At 61.3% G+C, this 21,191-nt stretch overlaps 10 protein-coding genes across 10 annotated transcripts; 4 read left to right on the top strand and 6 right to left on the bottom strand.

Moving 5' to 3' along the window:
• Positions 1–57: 57 nt before the first annotated feature.
• OSTLU_93261 (predicted protein) lies at positions 58–1,476 on the bottom strand (the record flags this gene model as incomplete). Its single annotated transcript, XM_001419554.1, has 1 exon — positions 58–1,476. A coding segment is annotated over one exon (1,419 nt), but the record flags the coding sequence as incomplete, so codon positions are not given.
• Positions 1,477–2,228: 752 nt separating this feature from the next.
• On the top strand, positions 2,229–2,414 carry OSTLU_33559 (predicted protein; the record flags this gene model as incomplete). Its single annotated transcript, XM_001419764.1, has 1 exon — positions 2,229–2,414. The coding sequence occupies one exon, from the start codon at positions 2,229–2,231 to the stop codon at positions 2,412–2,414; it is 186 nt and encodes a 61-aa protein (XP_001419801.1).
• A 135-nt stretch (positions 2,415–2,549) lies between these two features.
• On the bottom strand, positions 2,550–4,505 carry OSTLU_35099 (predicted protein; the record flags this gene model as incomplete). The annotated part of the gene is made up of 1 exon (XM_001419553.1): positions 2,550–4,505. One exon carries the CDS (start codon positions 4,503–4,505, stop codon positions 2,550–2,552), a length of 1,956 nt encoding a protein of 651 aa, XP_001419590.1.
• A 1,244-nt stretch (positions 4,506–5,749) lies between these two features.
• On the top strand, positions 5,750–7,690 carry OSTLU_94724 (predicted protein; the record flags this gene model as incomplete). Its single annotated transcript, XM_001419763.1, has 2 exons — positions 5,750–6,448; positions 6,488–7,690. 2 exons carry the CDS (start codon positions 5,750–5,752, stop codon positions 7,688–7,690), a joined length of 1,902 nt encoding a protein of 633 aa, XP_001419800.1.
• Positions 7,691–8,317: 627 nt separating this feature from the next.
• OSTLU_94723 (MFS family transporter: glycerol-3-phosphate) lies at positions 8,318–9,592 on the top strand (the record flags this gene model as incomplete). The annotated part of the gene is made up of 1 exon (XM_001419762.1): positions 8,318–9,592. The coding sequence occupies one exon, from the start codon at positions 8,318–8,320 to the stop codon at positions 9,590–9,592; it is 1,275 nt and encodes a 424-aa protein (XP_001419799.1).
• Positions 9,593–9,742: 150 nt separating this feature from the next.
• Positions 9,743–11,194, bottom strand: OSTLU_94721 (predicted protein; the record flags this gene model as incomplete). Its single annotated transcript, XM_001419552.1, has 2 exons — positions 9,743–10,311; positions 10,393–11,194. 2 exons carry the CDS (start codon positions 11,192–11,194, stop codon positions 9,743–9,745), a joined length of 1,371 nt encoding a protein of 456 aa, XP_001419589.1.
• A 283-nt stretch (positions 11,195–11,477) lies between these two features.
• OSTLU_443 (predicted protein) lies at positions 11,478–13,868 on the bottom strand (the record flags this gene model as incomplete). Its single annotated transcript, XM_001419551.1, has 1 exon — positions 11,478–13,868. A coding segment is annotated over one exon (2,391 nt), but the record flags the coding sequence as incomplete, so codon positions are not given.
• A 381-nt stretch (positions 13,869–14,249) lies between these two features.
• Positions 14,250–16,724, bottom strand: OSTLU_34610 (predicted protein; the record flags this gene model as incomplete). The annotated part of the gene is made up of 1 exon (XM_001419550.1): positions 14,250–16,724. One exon carries the CDS (start codon positions 16,722–16,724, stop codon positions 14,250–14,252), a length of 2,475 nt encoding a protein of 824 aa, XP_001419587.1.
• A 767-nt stretch (positions 16,725–17,491) lies between these two features.
• OSTLU_16816 (predicted protein) lies at positions 17,492–19,809 on the bottom strand (the record flags this gene model as incomplete). Its single annotated transcript, XM_001419549.1, has 2 exons — positions 17,492–18,388; positions 18,697–19,809. 2 exons carry the CDS (start codon positions 19,807–19,809, stop codon positions 17,492–17,494), a joined length of 2,010 nt encoding a protein of 669 aa, XP_001419586.1.
• Positions 19,810–20,342: 533 nt separating this feature from the next.
• OSTLU_6293 (predicted protein) lies at positions 20,343–20,957 on the top strand (the record flags this gene model as incomplete). Its single annotated transcript, XM_001419761.1, has 1 exon — positions 20,343–20,957. A coding segment is annotated over one exon (615 nt), but the record flags the coding sequence as incomplete, so codon positions are not given.
• Between the last annotated feature and the right edge of the window lie 234 nt (positions 20,958–21,191).

The raw sequence follows: 21,191 nt of genomic DNA, 5'->3' as shown, positions 1-21,191 counted from the left end.
CCCCGTCGTCGCACTCGGGCCGCTCCGCGCGCGCGCTCGCCGCGCACGCCTCCCGCTTCACCGACAGCTCTCGATCGAGCGAATTCGCGCGGTGCGCGCGCTGCCGTCGTTTTTTATTCCCGCTCGCGCCCTGCGCGCGTCGCGAGCCCCCGTCGTCGCGTCGTCGTCGTCAGTCGTTCGTCGTCGCGTCAACGATGTTCGCGACGTCGCCTTCGCGCGCCCGCGGCGTCGCGCGCGCACCTCGCACCCCGCGCACAGCGCGGCGACGACGCACGCGATGACCACCGCGCGCGCGCGCGCGCGCGAGCGCCGTCGTCGCCGCATCGCGCGGCGAGCGCCGCGCGCGCGCGTGCCGTCACACGTCGACGTGTGACGGCACCGACTCGCGCGCGCCATGCTCCCGCTCGCGCTCGTCGCGTGCGCGGCGTGCGCGGTCAAGGCGCGCGCCGATCGCGAGCGCGCCGCGGCGTCGCGGCGCGCGCGGGACGCGCTCGCGCTCGCGCTCGAGGTTGACGAGCGCGCGCTCGACAGAATTCGCGACGGCGACGACGACGACGACGGCGACGACGACGCGCGCGCGAGACGGTGGTTCGCGAGCGCGGAGGGACGTCGACGAACGTCGAGCGCGCGCGCGAGCGCGAAGACGGCGGCGACGACGGCGATGGAGGACGAGGAGGACGACGGCGACGAGGACGGCGACGAAGCCGCGCGGCCGAGTTGTCGATTTTGCTTCGAGCCGCGCGGCGATCTCGTGAGCCCGTGCGCGTGCGCGGGAACGGCGGCGTTCGTACACGTGCACTGTCTCAGGCGGTGGCAGCGCGTGTCGCTGCGCACGCACGGCGTGGAGGAGAACGCGTGTCGGGTGTGCGGGGAGACGTTCGCGTTGGCCAAGGCGCCGGCGGCGGCGAGGCTGGCGCAGTGGTTCTCGCCGTGCGCGCACGATCGCGTGGAGCAGTACGCGAAGTTCGCGCTGCGAACGGTGTTGAATACGGTGCTCGGGGGGGACGACGCGGAGACGCTGACGAGGCCGAGGCAGTTGGTGCCCGTGGTGTCGGCGAACGAGGCGCGGATTTGGGCCAACCGAGAGATCAGAAAGGGGAATCGGTTCTTCCGCTCGCTCGCGACTTTTAGCCACGCGTGCGAGTGGACGCACAGTTTGTTTGTGTTTTTGTACCTCGGTGCGGGATTGAGCGAGATTGGGATCGATCTCATGGCGTCCGCGGCGGTGACGGCGGAGCCCGAAATGGCGCCGCGAATCGCCGAGCCCATCGCGGGCGTCGGACGCGCGCTTCTGGGGTTGTGCAGCGGCCCGCTCAGCGCGCTCGTCTCGCTTACGCACCCATTACACCAAGTCGTGCGATTCATCACGCAATATCCCGTGCTGTCCTTGCCCGTCTCTCGAGAAGCGCAAAGCGAACCGAGTCGTCGAACGGGACCGCGCGGTCGGCCGCGCCTGCGAATCGAGTTCAACGCCACGAACGATCGATTCTTTTGAAACATTCACCTTAGTTTTACATCTGTTGTTACATGTACATCATCATTCTTACGCGATACGCTACGCTACGCGCCGAATCAAAAGTCTGGCTTTTTCCTGCGAGACGTCCGCGTTCCCGAGGCGGTCTATTAGACATTGTCTCCAACAGGTGCATGTGCTGGAATGGTTTTGATACACACGCGATCATCCCTCGAGCCGCTCGATCGCGCGCCACGCCTCCGCGCACTCGTCGCTCCACGCCTCGCGTCGTCCCGCGTCCTCCGCCGCCGCCACCACCGCGTTCGCCAGTTCCACCTCTCCGTCGCTCGCGCGCGCCGGCTCGCCCCGCACGCACACGTACGTCCCCTCGCGCACCGCCGTCGCCGTCGCGCGTCGTCGCACGCGCACGCGCGCGTCACCGTCGCGCACGATGAGGCGCGCCCCGTCGTCCTCCATCGCCTCGCCCTGCGTCCACACCGCGCGCAGCGCCGTCGCGCGCGCGCCCGATCGCGCCCGATCGAGCGTGAACGTCACCGCGCCGTCGTCGCGCGTCTCGCACCGCGCGTCGCGCGTGAGCGTCGCGATGGTCACCTTGCGAGTCGCCATGTGCGGTGCCGCACTTCGCCGCGTCATGCCTCGACGCGCGCCCCGTCGCGCGGGCGCCGTCGGCGACGCGTTCGACCGCGCGACGGGGGCGCTCGTCCCGAAGAGGCGCACCGCGGTGTCGAGCGACGCCGTCGTGAAGTTTGGTCTGATGGCGATGCTCGCGAAGACGGCGAACGAGCACTTTAAAGCGCGATACGGCGTCGACGCGTTCGCGTTCGCGTCGAGATGCGTGCGAAGGGTGAGGGATGATCTGCGAGAGGCGTTCGGCGGGCGCGGGCGGACGCGCGGGAAAGGGAAGTTCCGAGGGACGGGGCGACGCGTGGGGAAGAAGTAGACGAGACGCGCGACGACGAACGTCGAGCGCGGTTCGGTTCGGTTCGGTTCAACGGTGAATGGTTCGACTACATGTCAGTTGTAATTGCTATTAGATACATCTATCGTTTCGAATGTGTTGCTTTTGGCGCGCGAATCAGTTTTGGTACGGCACTGCGACCGAAGGCTCGTCCGCCTTGAGGTAGAGCTCCGACTTGGCGCCGAGCATGATGCGCTCGAATTCGTCGCCGTCGATGTTCTCCTTCTCCATCAACACGTCCGCGACGGCGTGCAAGACGTCCATGTTCAATTGAACCAAGTCCTTGGCGCGGCGGTAGGCCGCAGTGACCAAGATCTTGACTTCTTCATCGACGATGGCGGCGGTGGCGGCGGAGTAATCAGCGGCGCGACCCATGTCGTTGCCAAGGAAAGAGTTACCGCCGCCAGACTTGATGGCGATTTGACCAATTCGCTTGGAGAAACCCATTTGCTCGATCATCATACGCGCGGTGCGGGTGACTTGCTGGAAATCACCGGACGCGCCCGTGGTGACGTCTTCAGCGCCGAAGATGAGTTCTTCGGCGACGCGACCACCCATGGCGACAGCCATTTGGTTCTCAAGGTACGTGCGAGAGTACAAGCCAGATTCGAGACGCTCTTCGCTCGGGGCGAAGAAAGTCAAACCACCGGCGTTACCGCGCGGGACGATGGAAATCTTCGTCACGGCGTCGTAATCCGGCATGAGGGCCCCGACGAGCGCGTGGCCAGCTTCGTGGTACGCCACGAGCTTCTTCTTCTTCTCAGACATGACGGCACCTTCTCTGGCGGCACCGGCGATGATGCGCTCGAGAGCATCGGCGATTTCTTCCTTGGAGATTTCCGTGAGTTCACGGCGCGCGGCGAGAATCGCGGACTCGTTCATGAGGTTTTCCAAATCGGCACCCGTGAAACCCGGCGTACGGCGAGCGATCTTGTCGAAGTCGACGTCCTTGGCCAAAGTCTTGCCACGGGCGTGCACCTTGAGGATGCGGATGCGACCAGCGACGTCCGGACGATCGACGGTAACTTGACGATCGAAACGTCCCGGGCGAAGGAGCGCGCTATCGAGCACGTCCGGTCTGTTCGTCGCCGCAAGGACGATGACGCCCGTGTTGCCTTCGAAACCATCCATCTCGGTGAGAAGCTGGTTGATGGTCTGTTCGCGCTCGTCGTTGCCACCACCCATACCGGAGCCACGTTGGCGACCGACGGCGTCGATTTCATCGATGAAGATGATGCACGGAGCCTTGGCCTTGGCCTTTTCGAACAAGTCGCGAACGCGAGACGCGCCAACGCCGACGAAGAGTTCGACGAACTCGGACGCGGCGCAAGAGAAGAACGGCACACCGGCTTCACCGGCGACCGCCTTGGCGATCAGGGTCTTACCGGTACCCGGCGGACCGACCAAAAGGCAACCCTTCGGGATCTTGGCACCGAGCGCGGTGTACTTGTCTGGGTTCTTCAAAAAGTCGACGACTTCTTGCAATTCCAACTTGGCGCCTTCGACGCCGGCGACGTCCGCGAACGTCACACCGGTTTCCGGAACTTCTTGGAACTTGGACTTGGACTTACCGAAGTCCATGGGTCCACCGCCCATACCACCCATGCCACCCATGCCGCCATCGCCACCTTGCGCGCGGCGGAACAAGAAGAACAAACCTCCGAACGCCACGAGCGGGAACAACAAGTTGCCGACCAAAGAGGCGGCGTTGCCCTGTTGCTCGCCTTCGCTGACGGAGATGTCGACACCATTCTTGGCCAGGATGTCGACGAGTTCCGGATCGTTGGGCAAGATGACGGTCGCGCGCGCACCGTTGACCGCGGTCAACTGCAACGCGGAGCCATCCTTGGAGAAGCGCACGCGCTCAACCTTGCCGCTCATCACCGCCTTGATGAATTCGCTGTAACGCCAGTTGTTCCCTTCCGGCAACCCATCGGCGTTCACCGCCGGTGCTTCCTTGGACGCATCCGCGAACGCGGACACCGCCTCACCGCGCTGTTGTTGCACTTGTTCCGTCGGCGCCGCGTTGAACGCGTCCGCGCGCGCCGCCCCGGCGAACGCGCCGTTCGTCATCGCCGCCACCGCCGCGAGCGTCGCCGCCACTTTAGCGACATCGTTCGTCGTATCCTACGCGTTCACAAACCCAATCATCACCGTCAGTCACCCGCGTTCGCCAATCGTCGCGAGCGTCGCCGCCCGCCCGCGCGTCGTCGCCCCGGTCCAGGGCCACGTCGTCATCCATCGTCATCTCGCTTATCCACCCCTTCCCGACGACGCCCGCGCGATCCACCGCCGCGCGCGCCGCCGTTCGCGTCGCGCAAACGTCCCCCATCGCATTCGCGCGCCTTCGTCCCCCGCGCGCGTTCGCGCGCGCCTGCATCGCGCGTCGCGTCCCCCCCCGACCCCACGCGCCCGCATCGCGCGTCGCGTCGCATCGTTCGCGCACCTCTCTCGCCGCCGCGCGTCGCGCGTGCGCCCCCCGTCGCGCGCGGCGCTCGGAAACATTTTTATTCGCCCGCGGCGCGGTCGTCGCGATCGTTCGCGCGCTCGCGGCGTGCATCGTGCGTCGTCGAAACTCGCGCGCGTGTGTGCCGACGCGCGCGTCGCGCGTGACGTCGACGTCACGCCGTCGGACGACGTCGCGCGATCGATCGCGCGATCGACGATCGATCGATCGCGCGAGGTTTTTCGATTTCGCGCGATCGACGATCGATCGATCGCGCGGGTCCGCGCGATCGACGTTTTCGCGAGCACGGACGTTTTCGCGAGCACGGACGTTTTCGCGCGCGAATACGAGGGCGGCGCGCGAGGGGGTCGCGCTCGAGTCCCGACTCGTCGTCGACAATCGCCCGATCGACGATTCGGTCGCGCGACCGCGCGCGCGCGGCGCGACGCGCCGCACACGACGCGCGCGGCGACGGACGGCCGTCGACGGCGCGGGCGCCGGCGACGGCGCGATGTCGACGCGCGAGGAGGACGCGCGGTCGTCGAGCGACGGGCGCTCGGACGAGGAGGCGGACGCGCGCGAGGAGGAGGACGACGACGCGCGGGATCCGCGGGAGTGGGTGTCGCCGGCGACGGTGCTGGGACGCGTGCGGGCGAGGATCGCGATGGCGGACGCGCGCGTGACGACGGACGGGGACGGGCGATGGGGCGAGGAGGCGCGCGAGGAGGCGAGCGCGGGGACGAGCGCGGGGACGCCGACGCGAGAGGCGATGGAAAAGTTAGACTCGGAGTTGCGTAGGATAGTGAATTCGTTGAAGACGACGCCGCAGGACGATGCGAAGCGACAGGCGCTGATGAATAAGTTTAAAACGATGATCAGCACGCGGTTCGAGGGCGTGCGGGTGGCGCCGTTTGGGTCGTACGTGAGCGCGTTTCACTCGGCGGGGAGCGATATAGATATTTCGCTGCAGATAGACAAGAATGGACCGTGGTACGATGAAAAGGAAGAAGCGCAGGCGCGCCGATCGCAGCGGGGCGGGGTGCGCGCGCGTCGACAACAGCGCCAGGGTCGAACGAAACGCGCGCAATTGTTGCGCAAAGTCGCCTCGGAGTTGCGGTATCGCAATTACCGCGACGTCCAACTCATCTCCAAGGCTCGGGTGCCTTTGATCAAGTTCAAAGACCCGCAGACGGGCGTCGCGTGCGATGTGTGCATCGAGAACGACGGGGTGTACAAGAGCGCCGTGCTCGGCGTCGTCGCGGATATCGATCAACGTTATCGCGACTTGGTGTTCTTGATAAAGCTTTGGGCCAAGCATTACGATGTGAACAACGCCATGGAGGGATCGTTCAACTCGTACTCGTTGTGTTTGCTTTGTATGCATCATTTGCAGCGCCGACCAGTGCCAATTCTGCCGCCGACGATGCTGCTCACGCTTCCTCGTCCCGATTTGGTGGAATCGGAAAAGCGCGAACTCGAGGAGCATTTGAAAAGTGAGGACGACCAGTTCGATACTTGGAAAGTTAGTAAAGCTCGCGTCGTGAGTGATGCATCGAGGGACATCGCGGCGGTAAAGTACCGCGCCGATAAGTTCGCGGGTTTCGGAAAGGAAAACACCGAGACGCTCGCGGAACTCTTTGTGAGCTTCTTCGCGCACTTGTGCGCCATCAAAGATTTGTTTCGGAACGCGGTGAACGCGTCCACGTATCATGGTACGTTCATCGTCGGTAGCTCTTGGCAAGCGTTCAAATATCCACTCGGTGTGGAAGATCCGTTTGCCGCCGGCGACAACGTCGCTCGAGCGGTTCAAATGCGCACGAGAGATTACGTGTTGAACGCTTTTCCTGCGGCGTGTGCAGATATATCCAAGATGCTGCACGCCACGGACAACGTACAGTTCATGCGCTCGTTACTGTGCTTGCTCGGTGATAAGAGCGTACCATCCGAAGTCTTGGCGCGTCTCAGACCGACGCTCCCCGGCATGGGCGGCGCGCCGCAGCCGCCGGGGTTGCCGGGAGCACCGCGACCTCCTCAAGGCCCACCTGTGATGCTTCAACAGCCAGCAAAGTCGCTCAATGAACACACGTTGGATATGCTCGGCAGACAAGTCGCGCCAGGAGCGTCGGCGGAGGAGATTTTGGCGATGTTGACGCGTCAACGACAGGTGCAAGCGGAGGCGCAGCGAGACCAGTCGCAACCGAGCGAGCAGCAGATGTTGTTGCTGCGACGGCAGCAAGAGCTTTTGCGCATGGAACAAGCAAAAATCCAGCAGCACATGCAACAGGGACAGCCGCCACCGCAGCCAGGTCGCACGACGCAGATCCCGGTGGCGAGTTTGTTTGGGCAGCCGCAGCAACAGCCGCAGCAACAGCGCGGCCTACCGCCCGGTTTCGGTCCGACTTCGCAGCTGCAGATGCCACCACCGCAGCCACAGATGCCGATGGCAACGGCGCTACCTTCGTTTGGCGCACCCCCTCCGGCCAACGGTGGCTTTTCGAACGGCGGCCTCGGCGGCGGCGTCTTCTCGAGCATCGCCTCCGGCGGCGGCGGCTTATTTTTCGACGCCCCGGCGCGCCAATCCAATCCGCCGCCGCCGACCGCGCACGCCGTCGACGAAATCTCCCAGCATTTTGCCACCGGCATGTCCATGTTCGGCTCAAACGTCCACGCACCTCCACCCGATCTCGGCGTCCGCTCGCCGCCCGATCTCGCCGCCGGCGGTTCGCCGCCGGCGTCGCGCGTCGTCCCTCAGTCCGAGCTTCCTCGCACTCGCAGCGGCGTCGCCATCCCCAAACCGCGCAACGCGCGTTAGTCCTCTCTTCGCGCCCTCGCGCGATCTTTTCGTCTTGTACGCGTTGTAATCATCCGCGAATCCGCCCTCGCGCCGCGAGACGCGAAGAGGTAAAGATCAAAAAGCGCGTCGTTCGAGGTTATCGCCGTCACTCGCCTCCCGCACACGCTCGCGCGCGCGCCCACCACTCGCGCGCTCACGCGGACGCCGAGCGCGATGCTCGCGCTCGCGTCCGCGCCGCGCGCGGTCGATCGATCGCGCGCCGCGCCCGCGCGCGCGTCGCGAGCGCGTCGAGCGGAGAAACGGGTCGCCGCGATCCCGCGCGCTCGAAGCGTTCGCGGCGCGCTGGACGCGCCGCGAAGGACGCCGTCGAGGGCACAGACGCGCGGAACGCACGAAATCGTACGCGCGCGTCGACGACGCGACGCGGGGACGCGCGCGGCGGCGGACGAGGTGGTGAGGGACGCGGGAGAACCCGAGGCGACTGCGGCGACGGCGCTGGAGGAGGCGGTCACGTATACTTTCCCGCCCGAAGACGATGAATGCCTGTGGGAAAGCGCCGGAGAGGAATGTAAACCGGGAACGGTGATCGAGGAAGAGTTTCCTCGTTCGGAGGTGACGCGGTTGCAGCGGTTGACGCTTGCTGGGATGTTTATTTCGTACTCGTCGGCGTACTTTGTGCGCAAGCCGTTGAGCGTGGTGAAGGCGCCGGTCAAGGAAGCGCTCGGGCTCACCACGGGGACGATGGGGTTAATCGACAGTGCGTTTTTGCTCACGTATGCGCTGGGGCAGTTTGTGATGCCTTCGATTGGGGATAAGATTGGCGCGAAGGCGGTCATCGTCGTCGGCGGCGTGGTGTCGTTTGCCTGTTGTCTCGCTTTTGGATATATCTCGGTGCCGTACATTCTCATGGGGCTGTGGGCGTTGAATGGTCTCGCGCAAGCCGCATCGTATCCGTTACACGTGAAGCTCCTCAATCCGTGGTTCAGTTCGAAGGAGCGAGGAACGGCGATGGGGATTTGGGCGACGAGCCAACAAGTCGGCGCGACGCTGGCTACCGTTGCCACCGCATTTTTATTGGGTAAGGTTGGATGGAGACTGTCGATTAGTTTGCCGGCGACATTCGCTTTGTGTACTGCGGCGCTCGTCGCCGCGATGCAGCTCGATCCGCCGTGGTTGCAAACGACGACGTATAAGCAAGAAGCTTTGACGTCGACGAAGAAGCGCGCGGACATCGAGCCGGCGTCCAAAAATGTTTCCTTCATGGAAATTTTGGCCATCCCTAGGTTAAAGATGCTCATGCTGTCCTACTTCTTCGTGAAGATCGTTCGTTATTGTTTGCTTTTCTGGTTGCCATTTTATTTATCGCAAGAGTACAAGATGTCCGTCGCCATTGCTGGCTACATGTCGTGCATATACGATTTGGGCGGCGTACTGGGAGGACTCGCGTGCGGCATTATTGGTGACAAGTATTTCGAAGGCAAGCGCACGGTGCTCGGCGCGTTGTCGTGCGCCTTGCTCACTTTTGCGATCGGGGGCTACCAAACGGCATGCAGCATGGGAATGCTCACCAACGCCATCGTCATGGGTCTCATCGGTTTCTTAGTCGCCGGTCCCGACGCTATGCTGGGTTCGACCGCAGTCTCTGACTGCTGCGAACAAGCGGGTTACGGCCAAGAAGTTCTCGGAACCGCAGCGGGTGTGGTGAACGGTATGGGATCAGTCGGCGCCGTGCTGCAAGGCGCGCTTACCGCGGTGATCGCTGAAAAGTACGGATGGGGCGCACTTTTCGTCACGCTCGCTGTTCTCAGCGCGCTTTCAATCGTCACCATGCTCGCATCGACGAACCCCAAGTATTTGGACGCTGACACGGACGATGACGAGCGTAAATCGACAGACGAGGGGGAGGTCGCTTATGCGTAAACGACAAATGTTACACACTGCCGACGTGCAGCGAATCAATCGCTTAATGAACTCATTAATATGGAGTCTGTACAATCTAGATAGCCGCGCGTAACAAATTTTACACTCTGCAATTCTAACTGTAAGCTAGGAAAAAAAACAATACCGCCCTTACGCGACGAAGGCGTTCTCTTCGACATGAATCGATCCATCGTTAGGAACTAAAGACGTAGGAATGTGATCGTACACCGTTGCTGCGCCAGCGAGTCGAACGGCAGCGCCCACCATTTTCTTGTGTTCTATCGATCGAACCTCCCAGTTCATGGGTGGGTCTTTACCCTTACGCGCGTACGTGGTGTACAGACGCGAAATTCTCCGGAGCATACTCGCTATGAAGTCGTCGTCTCGCTCGACGCGAAATATTTTTATTCCGTACGTCATACTTTGCATCGCCAATAACGCTGAGCGCGTCCCCGTGCAGAGCATCTCTAATTGAACTTGAGGCATGTGATACGCGGGTGGTTTGGCATACGGCTCGCGGTCGGCGACAACGTATCGACCTGGCATTTGGCGAAACGGCGATGAATTCTTCACCTCGACCACAAAACGTTCACCGCTCGCCATGGTTATCAATCCGTCCGGGCTGGCGCCGACGGGTGGGAGTGGACCAACGCCCCACGCTTTTGGAACGTCTGATGCAGCATCGAGCATGCACAGCCCGGCTTCGTACACAGTGGATCCTTTGAAATGAACCATCATGGAACAAAGCGTCGACGCTTCCTGCGCTGATCCCCACGCTAAGCGTATGGCGTGCTCTCCACCTCGCGCGAGCGCTCGAGAGTACTGCGCGTTCGTGAGCATGGAGCTATCGCCCGCGACTCTGTTCTTCTTCCCGCTCCCACGTTTCTTCTTCTTCTTCCCTTTCTTCGATGTCTTCTTCTTGGCTGCCGACGCCAGAGACGCCGCCAAGATATCCATCGCCGACGCGTTCGATCCAACGCCGCTCAACAGTTCGCCGGCACTATCATCGCATAGTCCGACATCGTCACATTCATCTTCAGTCTCGTCGTCATCGTCCCCGTCTATCTGTCGATTAAACGCCGCCGTCGCCGCTTCGTTTCGACGTCTCGCGTCTGCTACGTCCCCCACTTCGTCGTCATCGCACCACTTTTCTCGTTGCAATCGACGGCATGCACTCAATATCGCGTTGTGTCCACCGTGCCGCTTGCCGAGTCCTAGCGCGCGTTTATCGACACCATCTTCAACGAAGCCGAGCGCCGCTTTAAGGACTCCCGTCGTCAGGCGGCCATCGTGCAACGCGTCCCAGACCTCCGTGCCCTGACGCACGTACGCGAATGATTTCGCCCCTGCTAACGTCACCTGCGACTCTTCCGGTAATCCTACGAAGTTTCGCGCCGCGCGAAGGTCATCCATGGCGACGGCGCGCCAAAACAGGTTCGGCACCGTCCCGCTCAACTTTTCGTCTCGGCGAGACGTCGACGGCGATTCCGACGCCGTTTCCGACTCGGACGACACGGACGACACAGAGGGGCGCGGTAAGTCGGCCTGGTTCAGCGCGCTCGGGTCGGTGGTCGTGAGGAGACATCGCGGGATCGGGGGCATGCCGCGATGTGTCGGCGTCAGAACTGCATTAAAACTCGTACGCGTTTCGGGACGAACCGTGATCGATTTCGCTCGGCGGTTGGTAGGAGTACTCGCTCCCGTAGGAAGCCTCGGACTCGGAATCGATGTCGCGATAGTTTCCAAAGCGCCCGTAGGCGGCGGCGAGGTCTGGAAATTCGTGCTGTGCGCGCTGCTCCGCCGCGGCTCGACGGTCGCGACCACCATTTTGGCGCGATTCGAATCGCTTCCAAGGGTCCTTGTCCGGGTGTTCGGCAGGAAGGGCCACCATGCACTCCTTTAATGAGCCTAACGTCCCTTCAACGAGGCACCCGTTCTCTCTGAAGTGCGTTAACATCTCGTGGAATAGGTGTTGTTTGTTCAAAACCTTTGGATTGCCGATGACGATAAGCCCACTTCGCGCGCGTGTTATGGCGACGTTCAAACGTCTTGGATCGCTCAAGAACCCAATTCCAGACTTTTCATTCGAGCGCACGCAGGTCATAATAATGAAGTCTTTTTCTTTTCCTTGGAACGAGTCGACACTTGCGACTTGAATGTCCTTGTACAGTTGCGGATGCAGCACACCAACACGCGTCATGTGTTGTACCACGTACGCGCGCTGTCCTTCGTACGGCGTCACCACCCCGATCTGTTCAGGACTCACCCCGGCGTTCAGCAGATGCGTGACGCACTTTTCGACCGCCGACGCCTCCGCGCGATTGAGGAATGACGTCCCGCTCGCGCTCATTTCTTCTTGTCCGGTTTGACTCCAAAACATCATCGGTTTGGATGGTACGGGCCAAGGAAAGTCGATGTGTGAAAGCGTTCGTTCGATCGCAGACACACCGTTTTGCAGCGTTCCATCGTAGAATGTATTGCTCGGAAACTCGGACAGGCATGGATGCATACGATACTGAATCTGTAAGCGGATGGGCTGTATACCGAGCGCAATGAGGCGTTCAAACAACGACTGCGCCAGACCCGCGGCGTACGCTTGCTTGCACGTCACAACCGGGCCGAGCTGTTTGTGATCGCCAACCATGACGACTTGTTTCGCACCCATGACGATTGGGATCAAACACTCCGGTTCGGTGGCTTGCGTCGACTCATCGATGAGCACCATGCGGAAGCGGAAGTTTGCGAGTCGCGGATCACCGGCACCGACTGCTGTGGTGCAAATGACATCCGCGTTCTCGAGGATTTCGCGCTCAAGTTTCTTTTGAGCGTTGCGATACTTCTTCTCGTCTCCAGCGCTCAATTCGCCGAGCTCGTTCTTCAGCTGCTGCAACTTCTGAAACGCTTTGTGCGTCGACCCACCAATGTTGGCTACTTGATAGTGCAGCGTCAGGTGCTCAACCGAAGACACCAAATGCTCTCTACTTCTACTACTGATTCTAACGACTTTTAGGCCCGTCTTTTCGATCTTCTCGGCCAAATGATCTACTGCGACGTTTGATGGCGCGCACACGATGACTTGACCGTTGCCGCGCTTGGCTAAATGGTACACGAGCGTCGCCGACGTCACCGTCTTCCCAGTCCCCGGTGGACCTTGAACTAGACTCAGTGGTCGCTGGAGGACCGTTTTAACCGCATCGTGTTGGCTTTGGTTGAGCTCAGGCAGCCCCGGGGCGGTTAACTTCTTCGGAAAATCTCCGGATAAGAACATATCTTCCGGGTCTTTGCCCATGAGCTTGAGGTAAATGTACCCCGAAACCGAAGTTTCATCTTCAGCGAAAGATTCCAACGCCTGTTGCGCGCGCTCATAACTCGTCCCTTTCCACAAAAAGTCGACACTGTAGCCATTGGTGTATTCCACGGGGGCATCCATGCCGTACATTTCCACCCCGACTTCCTCTTGTGCGGTGAACTTGATCACGACGCCTTGTCCTTGCCAACTTCGCTGTTCGTTCTTTGTCTGTATCAGCAGTCGCAACTGCAAAGAATCTCCCAACGTCACTGACACCGCATTTTCATCGGCACCAAAACTGAAATACGCAATCCTACGCTTATTCAAGCCAATGTCCCAGCGGACTGTGACGTCGTCCTTCGTTTGGCTCTCTCGCTGCGCCTTGTCGTAATCTGCCTCGAGCTGTATCAACGGTCCAAAGACGCCTTGGTATAAATGCGCGTCCTCGTACGTCAGCGCTACAGGACGTACCTCGCCGTCACCGTCATCGTTCTCTACGTCGTCTAGCGTAGCCTCGGGATTTGTTTTCCATAGTTCCTCCAATTTGATGACTTTTCCTGGGTTCACCGGCCGAGCGCGATCAATCTCCTTCTTGTCCGGCATCTGCAACAACCAAGGCAAGAACACCTTGTCCTGAATCAGCGGCTCCCAGAGCGCTAAGTCTAAATTCAATTCCTTAAGAGTTGCCGGATTACTCTGCGCTGCTTCTCTCGTCACGAGAACCACCACGTTTTCGTCTTTGCACGGGACGAACCCGAGGTTGAACACGTTCGTCGCCCCCGTCACGTAACACTCCAGCGTCATATCGCCCAGCGGCGACGACTCATGCAGTCGAACCTCCTTGTTTCTTGACCGCACGAGATGATATATCAAGCAGCTCGCCGGCAATCCATTCGATCGCCCGTTGCAAAACCATTTCTTTGTCTTCACGCACTGCGCCACGCACGAGACGTTGGATATCCCACAGTACGCGCACGCGAACTCGCTCCGTCGCGCACCGCCGGCGTGCTCCCCGTCGACGTAGTCGTACTCCTCGTCATCGTCCTCGTCCAGTAGATCGTGGACGAGTGTGTGCGCGTGGTTGATCGACATGTGCTCGAAGTCTGATTGCAGCGTGGCGTCGGCGTTCGCGTCGCTCGTCGCGTGCGTCTCGTCGTACGATCGCGCGGCAGCGGTGTAGGGATCGTCACCATTCGCGCCATCGGCGTAGCCGTGCCATTCAGGCGCGGACATGGCGCGCGCCGAGGCAAAATGTAAGGTTTGGTCTGATGACTGGCGCACTCAGCGTCGACTTTCGAGGCTGAGGGTCATTTGAGTGAAAGCTAAGTGATTTACAAACGAACGAAGCGAAAGAGCGACGTTCACTACTTATTTAGCCTCGTACCACGTCTTGGCGTAATCGCCGTCGACGGCTAGCGCGACGTTCAACAAGTTGACGTGGCCGGGAAATGGGTTCTCCATGTGATACTTGGTGAGCGCCAACGCCTCATCTTTGTGCTCTTCGGGACCTTCTAAGATGACTTCGTCGTGAATTTGCATCAAGAGCTTGTAACCGAGCTCTTTTAGGCGTGGACAGCGTTGAATCTGAAGCATGGCTAACATGGCGATGTCGGCGGCGCCGCCTTGAATCGGGGTGTTGATGGATGCGCGAAGCGCGTGCGATTTGAAGGCTTCGTTCTTGCTCGAGGCGTCGGGTAAGTTGCGAACGCGCCCGAGGAGGGTGCGCACCAGGTTCTTTTCCACCGCCATCTTCTTCTGCACTTCTTGCCATTCTCGAACTTCTGGGCGGTCGGCGTACCAAAGCTCAACCGTGTTGGCGGCTTCCTCGAGAGACGTGCCCCAATCCTTCGCCAAGCCGTGCGCAGTTTTGCCGTATGCGATACTGAAGTTGAGTACCTTGGCCTTGCGACGTTCGCTCGCGAACACATCCTTTACGAGCGCAGGGCGATCTTTCTCGTCCACGGTTTCCTCTTGTTCGCCGTATTCCAAGACAACTTCGCCCTTATCGATGGCTTCCTTAATGTTGGAGTACATTCCGAGCGCCGTTCGGCTGTGGAAATCGCCGCCGGCTTCAAAGGCTTCTTGCATCGACTTACAATCAGCCATGTGCGCCAAAAGGCGAAGCTCGAGCTGACCATAATCGGCGACGACGAGAATATTCCCAGGCCCCGCGGTGAACGCCTTACGGATACCATAACGGTCCTTTTCGAGCGCGGGCTGATTTTGCAAACTCGGCCGACGAGCGGATAGGCGTCCGGTCTCGGTGTTGATGTTCAGCGCGCCGTGCACGCGGCCTTCGGGTCCACGAATATCATCCCCTTGCAGAGGAATGATAAAGTTCGACAATAAAGTGTCGATGGCCGCCACGTCGTTCAACGCATCGATAGCGGCACACGCTTGTACGCCCTCTTTACCGCCGCCAAAGGCTTCAAATGCGGTGCCGCACGCCTTCTTCAACACATCTTCGGTTTTCTCGGCGTCCGCGAGCGAGTCCCAAGTATCCATGATGGCGCGAGCGGCGCCAGGTTTGCCCGCAAGAGCGCGCAGAACAACACTGCTGACAGCAGGAAGTCCAGTTGCGGTGAACGTCTGCACTTGGATCGGCTTCACCGTGATACCGTGAAGAGCAACCTTCATCGTCTTCTTCGGCGCCTTGCCTTCTCGACCGGCGGCATCCCAAGCGATCCATTCGGAAGACTCTTGCGTGAACTCGCGGGTGAGCTCAACCCCAGGTTTGTCACGACGCTTGTTCTTCGCACCGGCGAATAAAAGCTGACGAACTTGCAACCCTGAACCGACATTCATGATTCGCGCGCCTTCGCATTTCGAAGCAGCCCAGTTTCTAAAGTAGTCTTCCGCCACGCGCTTATCTTCGTGCGCCATCTTCTCCGCGTGCGCCAAATGAGCTTTATCGACAAGAAGGCCATTTCGTTCCATCTGCGTCAACAAATTGCCGAATTCGGCGAGGTAGAACGTGTAAAAGTCCCAAAGCGTGACGCACTTGCGGTATCCAGGCTTGCTCGCCAAAATCGGACACGCTTCGCACGACATCCCGCGGAGTTTCGCTTCGAGAGATTCGCGCAAGAACCACGTCGCTTGCGCGTCGAGCGCGGAGTACTCAATCCATCTATCACGCGAATCGCGAGCTTCTTGAATTTCTTCAATCGGTGGCAGAATCATCGTCTTCCCAGGAGTCCCATCCTTTTTGAGCTTGGGCTTGCCAAAGATTTTCTTCATACCTCTTTTCGCACGCATCATCTCCGCTCCCGCACCGAGCATCTCAGCGCATTCGCTCATTGCGTCTGCGCTCGAAGACAAAGCTTCCAAGCTGTAGCCACCGTCGAGTTTTCTGTTTGAGTTCCATAGACGTGCCATGTGCATGGTATCCGCCGCGAACCCGGCGAGTTTGATGCCGTGATGGTTCTCCACTACGTGGCGATCGAAGCTATAGTTGTGCCAAACTTTCTTGACGTTTGCGTTCTCAAAGTACTCCTTGAACACCTCCCAAACGCCGTCGCCACCACGCAAGGTGTCGACCCACAACAAACTCCTCTTGCTTTCGCCTTCGGGAGCGAAGTTGACATCCGGTCCTACGTAGACGGAGAAGCACGTAACTTGCCCGTGGCCAACAGGCGTTTGATCCGCGACGCTTATGTACGCAACTTCGGTATCACACGCGTGATACATCGGTTGATCCTCGGTTCCGGCGTTGTCGAGCAATATCTTCAACACTCGCCTCGCTTCCTCCACCGTCTCAACCGTCTGCACCTCGTCTCGTAATCCCGTCGCGATTTCATCATCATCCGTTACCTTGGCATCTCCCTTCGCCCCATTCACCGTCATCGCCCCGTTCGTTCTCACGTCGAAATCTCCCAGCGCCTTTTTCCAGCTCCCACCGATCCGGCCGTTGTTTGTCCTATTTGTCGTCGCCAAGCCTTTCTGGCCATTCGAACGCACCAGCACCGCCCCTCGGTACTCACCCGTGAGATCTTCATCGCTATCCTCGTCGCTTTCTCCTCCCGAATCATCCTCCATCTCACTCGCCTCTTGACTCGCGGGCGAAATCGCGTACTGTCGTCCGAACGCCCATCGAGTCGTCGAGCTCGCGGCGCTCGTCGTCGCCGTCCGTCGCCGATCGTCGAGTCCCCGCGACGTCCCCGCGCGCACCGCGTACGCCCTTCGTCCGCGTCCCGCGCGCGCTGCGGAAAGTCGTTCATTCACTCGCGCGTCCTGCGCGTGTATCGCGCTCGCGCGCACCGCGTGCGCCATCGTTAGCGAGAATTCGCGTCGACAATTCCCACCCTGAATGCGTCGACCGAATCCGTCGACGACGGCGTTCTTTACCGCGAAACGCGCGCGCGAGGGCGCGTTCGCGTGCGATGTGTGCGTAGTGAGAGTTGTCGCGCTTTGTTTTAGTGCGTGCGCGGCGCGTCGCATGCAAGCGTCGCGTTATGACGGCGCGCCACGAGCTGGCTGGATCGCGGTGTCGGTCTGGAGATTTTTCACTTCAGCCCGCGGGCGCGGCGACGCGTCGATGGATGAGGATTCGAGGGAAACGCGTTGGTGCGCGATGGTGAGACCGCGGCGCGGGGAGGATGTTACAAGGGCGCTCACAGCTCGGTTTTCTCTTCGCCGACGGCGGCGCCTCGCTTCGCGAGCTCTTCGGGATCGATTCTCACGCCTTGGTCGCCGAGGTCCTCGTCGGCTTCCGTCGCTTCCGTCTCGTACGCCACCGTACCGTCGTCCTGTTCGATGCGCTGCACCGGGGCACTCCGACCTGATTTACGATTCTTGACTTTGCAATAGTCCAGGTCGAGGCACAGTTTGTGCTGCACGCTGTAATCGAAGCCGCTCTCCATGTCGGCCACAGCCGCGTCAATGGCGTCGTCGAATTCTAAGCTATCGCTCACCGCTTGACACGCCGTGCGCAACGTTTGCCTGGCAAACGTGTTCGAGATCATCGAAAAGTTATCGCTTCCCGAGATCTCGCTGCCCGGTGGGCCTTGATAATGAAATCGTTCGCTCGGATTCTTTGTGAACAGTCCCAAGCCGTACACCGTCAACTGTATCATCGATGATTCCTCCTTGGTCAAGTTCTTCCCCATGCGATCGAACACGCGACTTGTGGCGATAATGTTTTCCGCCCCCTTCTCGCTGTACCCCCAATCGCGTTCGATCGCCCCGTTCGCCGCGCACACGCCGTCCACCTCTCGCGTCAGCGTGCTCCGAAACAGCGACACGTATCGCGATCCGAACACATTCGTCGGTCCCGCGTCGCGCTTATGCTTCGCCGCGACGGTATCAAACGTATCGCCAATCTCTTTCACCACCGCCTTGCACGCACCGCAGCGTATGCCGTAGACGAGTGAGCGATAGTTGTCGGAGTGTTCGTCCACCATGTCGATCGCGGGGTCGACTTCACCGGCGTCGACGTGCGCGATGAACGCTCGGCGAGTCGTCAATGCGAGGCATACGGTGAGCGCGATCGCGGTGCGTCGGCGCGAGCGCTCGGATCGAGACGATCGCGGGTTGAGCATCGTGAGCGAGGTCGATTGTGAGGTAACATCCACCACCACGACTGCGAGTCGCGCTCGCGCGAAAGAATAGTGCAATGTTTAATGTGCTAAAGACGGTCTTGGTACAAACCTTCAAATAATAAATATTACGACGACGCCGTGGCGTCTTCGGGCGAGGACGCTCGCGTGGAGGGCGCGCGGTCGGATATCGCCGGCGTCTCGGTGGCGTCGATATCCGGTCTCGAGACGCGAATGAATATGAAGCGTCCTTCGAAGGAAGTCATGAATTCCCGCAAGACGTCGACGTCAGCGAGCATGGCGATAGACGCTTCTTCGTCGGCGACGATGGTGGACGCGCCAAACTTGACGAGCTCTTTCGCGCTCGCCGTCCACCAGGCGTCGGCTTGCGGCGGCAGGGCGCGGTGCAAATGACCGCCTTGGTATTCCTTGACGTCGTCCTCGCCGTCGAAACGTTCGATGGCGGATATTTGCAACCGCATCCCTCGAGACAGCAGAGCGTGCGTAAAGTCGGCGAGAATGCCTCCGTGGCGACACACGTTGAGAATGTAGCCGCATCCTCCCGGCCGAATTCGTCGCGTGAGACTCGCGGCGAGCGGCGCAGCGTGTTCGTCGGAATACAAAACATCCGTCGCCAAGACAACGTCGAAGACGTCGTCGACGGGAAGTTTACACGACTCAATCATTGATTTGTGCGCTGCGGAGCGCGCGTGCACCCAGTGCCTCGCCTCATTCGATGCGCGGGCTTGCTCAAGCGAGACGACGCCCGCTAAGATGTCGTCGTCGTCGCGAAAGTCTAGAAACATCGCCTTTGTGGTCGCCGCACACTCGGGCGGCAGCTCGCTCACGCTCCGCGCGATCGCATCTATCGCCCCCGGCGCACCGTCGGTGATGCGCACGCGCTTCGCGCCCACACGCGCCGCCGTCAACCCCGCGAGCCCGCACCCGGCGCCGATTTCCAACACGTCGAGCGCTCGCACAAGCTCGGGCGCCGCATCTAAACACCTCGACATGATCTGCGACGACCCCCAGACGCGCCAGGCCAACCCAGCGTCGCGCCATTCGCTCTCGTGCACTCGAACGACTATATCAGACACCGGAAGCCGCACCTCGAGCGTCGACGGCTTCGCCCCCGCGCGTTCGCCCACCTGACTCCCCGCCACCGACCGCAACTCCACCGAACTCTCCCTCTTCGCCATCTCCGACGCCTTCCCCAGCGCGCTCCCGATCGCGTCCATCATCATCTCGTCGTCATCCCGCACCGCGCGATCGAGCGCCTTGATCAGCACCGGCCTCGCGCCGAGCGCCTCCGCCAGCGACGCCCGGCTCGCCCCAGCCGTCATCTCCGCGCACAGCCTCGCCACCCCCTCCCGCCTCGCCGCCGCCCCCGTCATCACCTCCAGCGCCTCGATCGCTCGTCGCACGCGTTCGTGCCCCTATCGCGCGCGCCATTCGCGCCGTCAGTCGCCGCGCGTCGTCCTCGCGCGCGCAAGATGACTCGCCGCGTCGCCGCCGCCGTCGCCATCTTTCGCGCGCATCGCGCGTCTCGCGCGTCGCGCGCGCGCTCGAACCGCGCTCGCGCGATCGCGCGCGCACCGCGTCCTCGCACTCGTCGCCGTCGACGTCGAGCATGGCGTCGCGCCTCCGCGCGCGCGGCGCGCCGTCGCGATGTGTCGCCGCCGACGCGGCGCGCGATATACGAAGCGTCGCGCCGTCGGTCGCGGATGACGCGTATGCGCAAACAGTCAGCGGCTATCGGTCGGTCGCGGGCGCTCGACGCGACGACGTCACGGCGCGACGCGCGACGCGCGCGAGGCACCGGCGCGCGCGCGAGATGGCGGACGACGCGCCGAGGCGCGCGTACCCGCGCGTCGGCGACGGCGACGCGGCGGCGCGGCGCGACCCCTGGCGGAACGTCGACCTCACGCCGCCGATCGAAGGGTACGACGCCGACGTCTGGCGCGCGCGCGTCGAGCTCGCGGCGTGCTATCAGCTGTGCGATAAGCTTGGATTCAACGAGGGCGTGTGCAATCACCTGACGTGCGCGGCGCCGGGGCGAGAGGATGCGTTTCTGTGCGCGCCGTACGGGTTGGCGTGGAGCGAGGTCTCGGCGAGTAATCTGGTGATGATCGATGGGCGCGGGAAGTTGCTCGAGGGGTCGGGAGAGGTGGACGCGACGGCGTTTTTTATACATCTCGCGATACACCGCGCGGGAGTGGCGTGCGTGCTGCACACGCACATGCCGCGCGCGAGCGCGCTGTGTTGCGTGGAGTCGTTCGAGTTGGCGATGTGTCATCAAAACTCGTTGCGATTCGCCGAAGACGTGGCGTACGACCCGACTTTTAACGGATTGGTGTTGGATAACACCGAGGGCGAGCGATTGGTGAAGGTGATGGATGGGAAACGGGTGTTGATGCACAAGCATCACGGCGTCATCGTGTGCGGCGCCTCCGTCGCCGAGGCGTTCGATGATTTGTACTATCTCGAGCGCGCGGCGGAGGTGCAAATCTTAGCCATGTCCACCGGTTCACCCCTGAGCATCATCGGCGACGACGTGGCGCGACAGTTTAGGCGGGATATGGAATCGGACGGCGGCAAGGCGCGCTGGGCGCAGTTGCACTACGACGCGCGCATGCGCGAACTCGCCAGAGACCCGCTTCGGCGCATCTTCATCGACTAGCGCGTTCGGCGCGAAGGCTCACCGAACGCTCGCGCGCATTTCGCCCGAGAACCGTTCGCGAGCAGCTCAATCACACACATTTCATTGTTATTGTAA

Source organism: Ostreococcus lucimarinus, chromosome 9, assembly GCF_000092065.1.
Source record: "Ostreococcus lucimarinus CCE9901 chromosome 9, complete sequence".
Taxonomy (NCBI): domain Eukaryota; kingdom Viridiplantae; phylum Chlorophyta; class Mamiellophyceae; order Mamiellales; family Bathycoccaceae; genus Ostreococcus; species Ostreococcus sp. 'lucimarinus'.
Note: the sequence above shows the minus strand (reverse complement) of the source record. Positions and strands in the feature narration are given on the sequence as shown.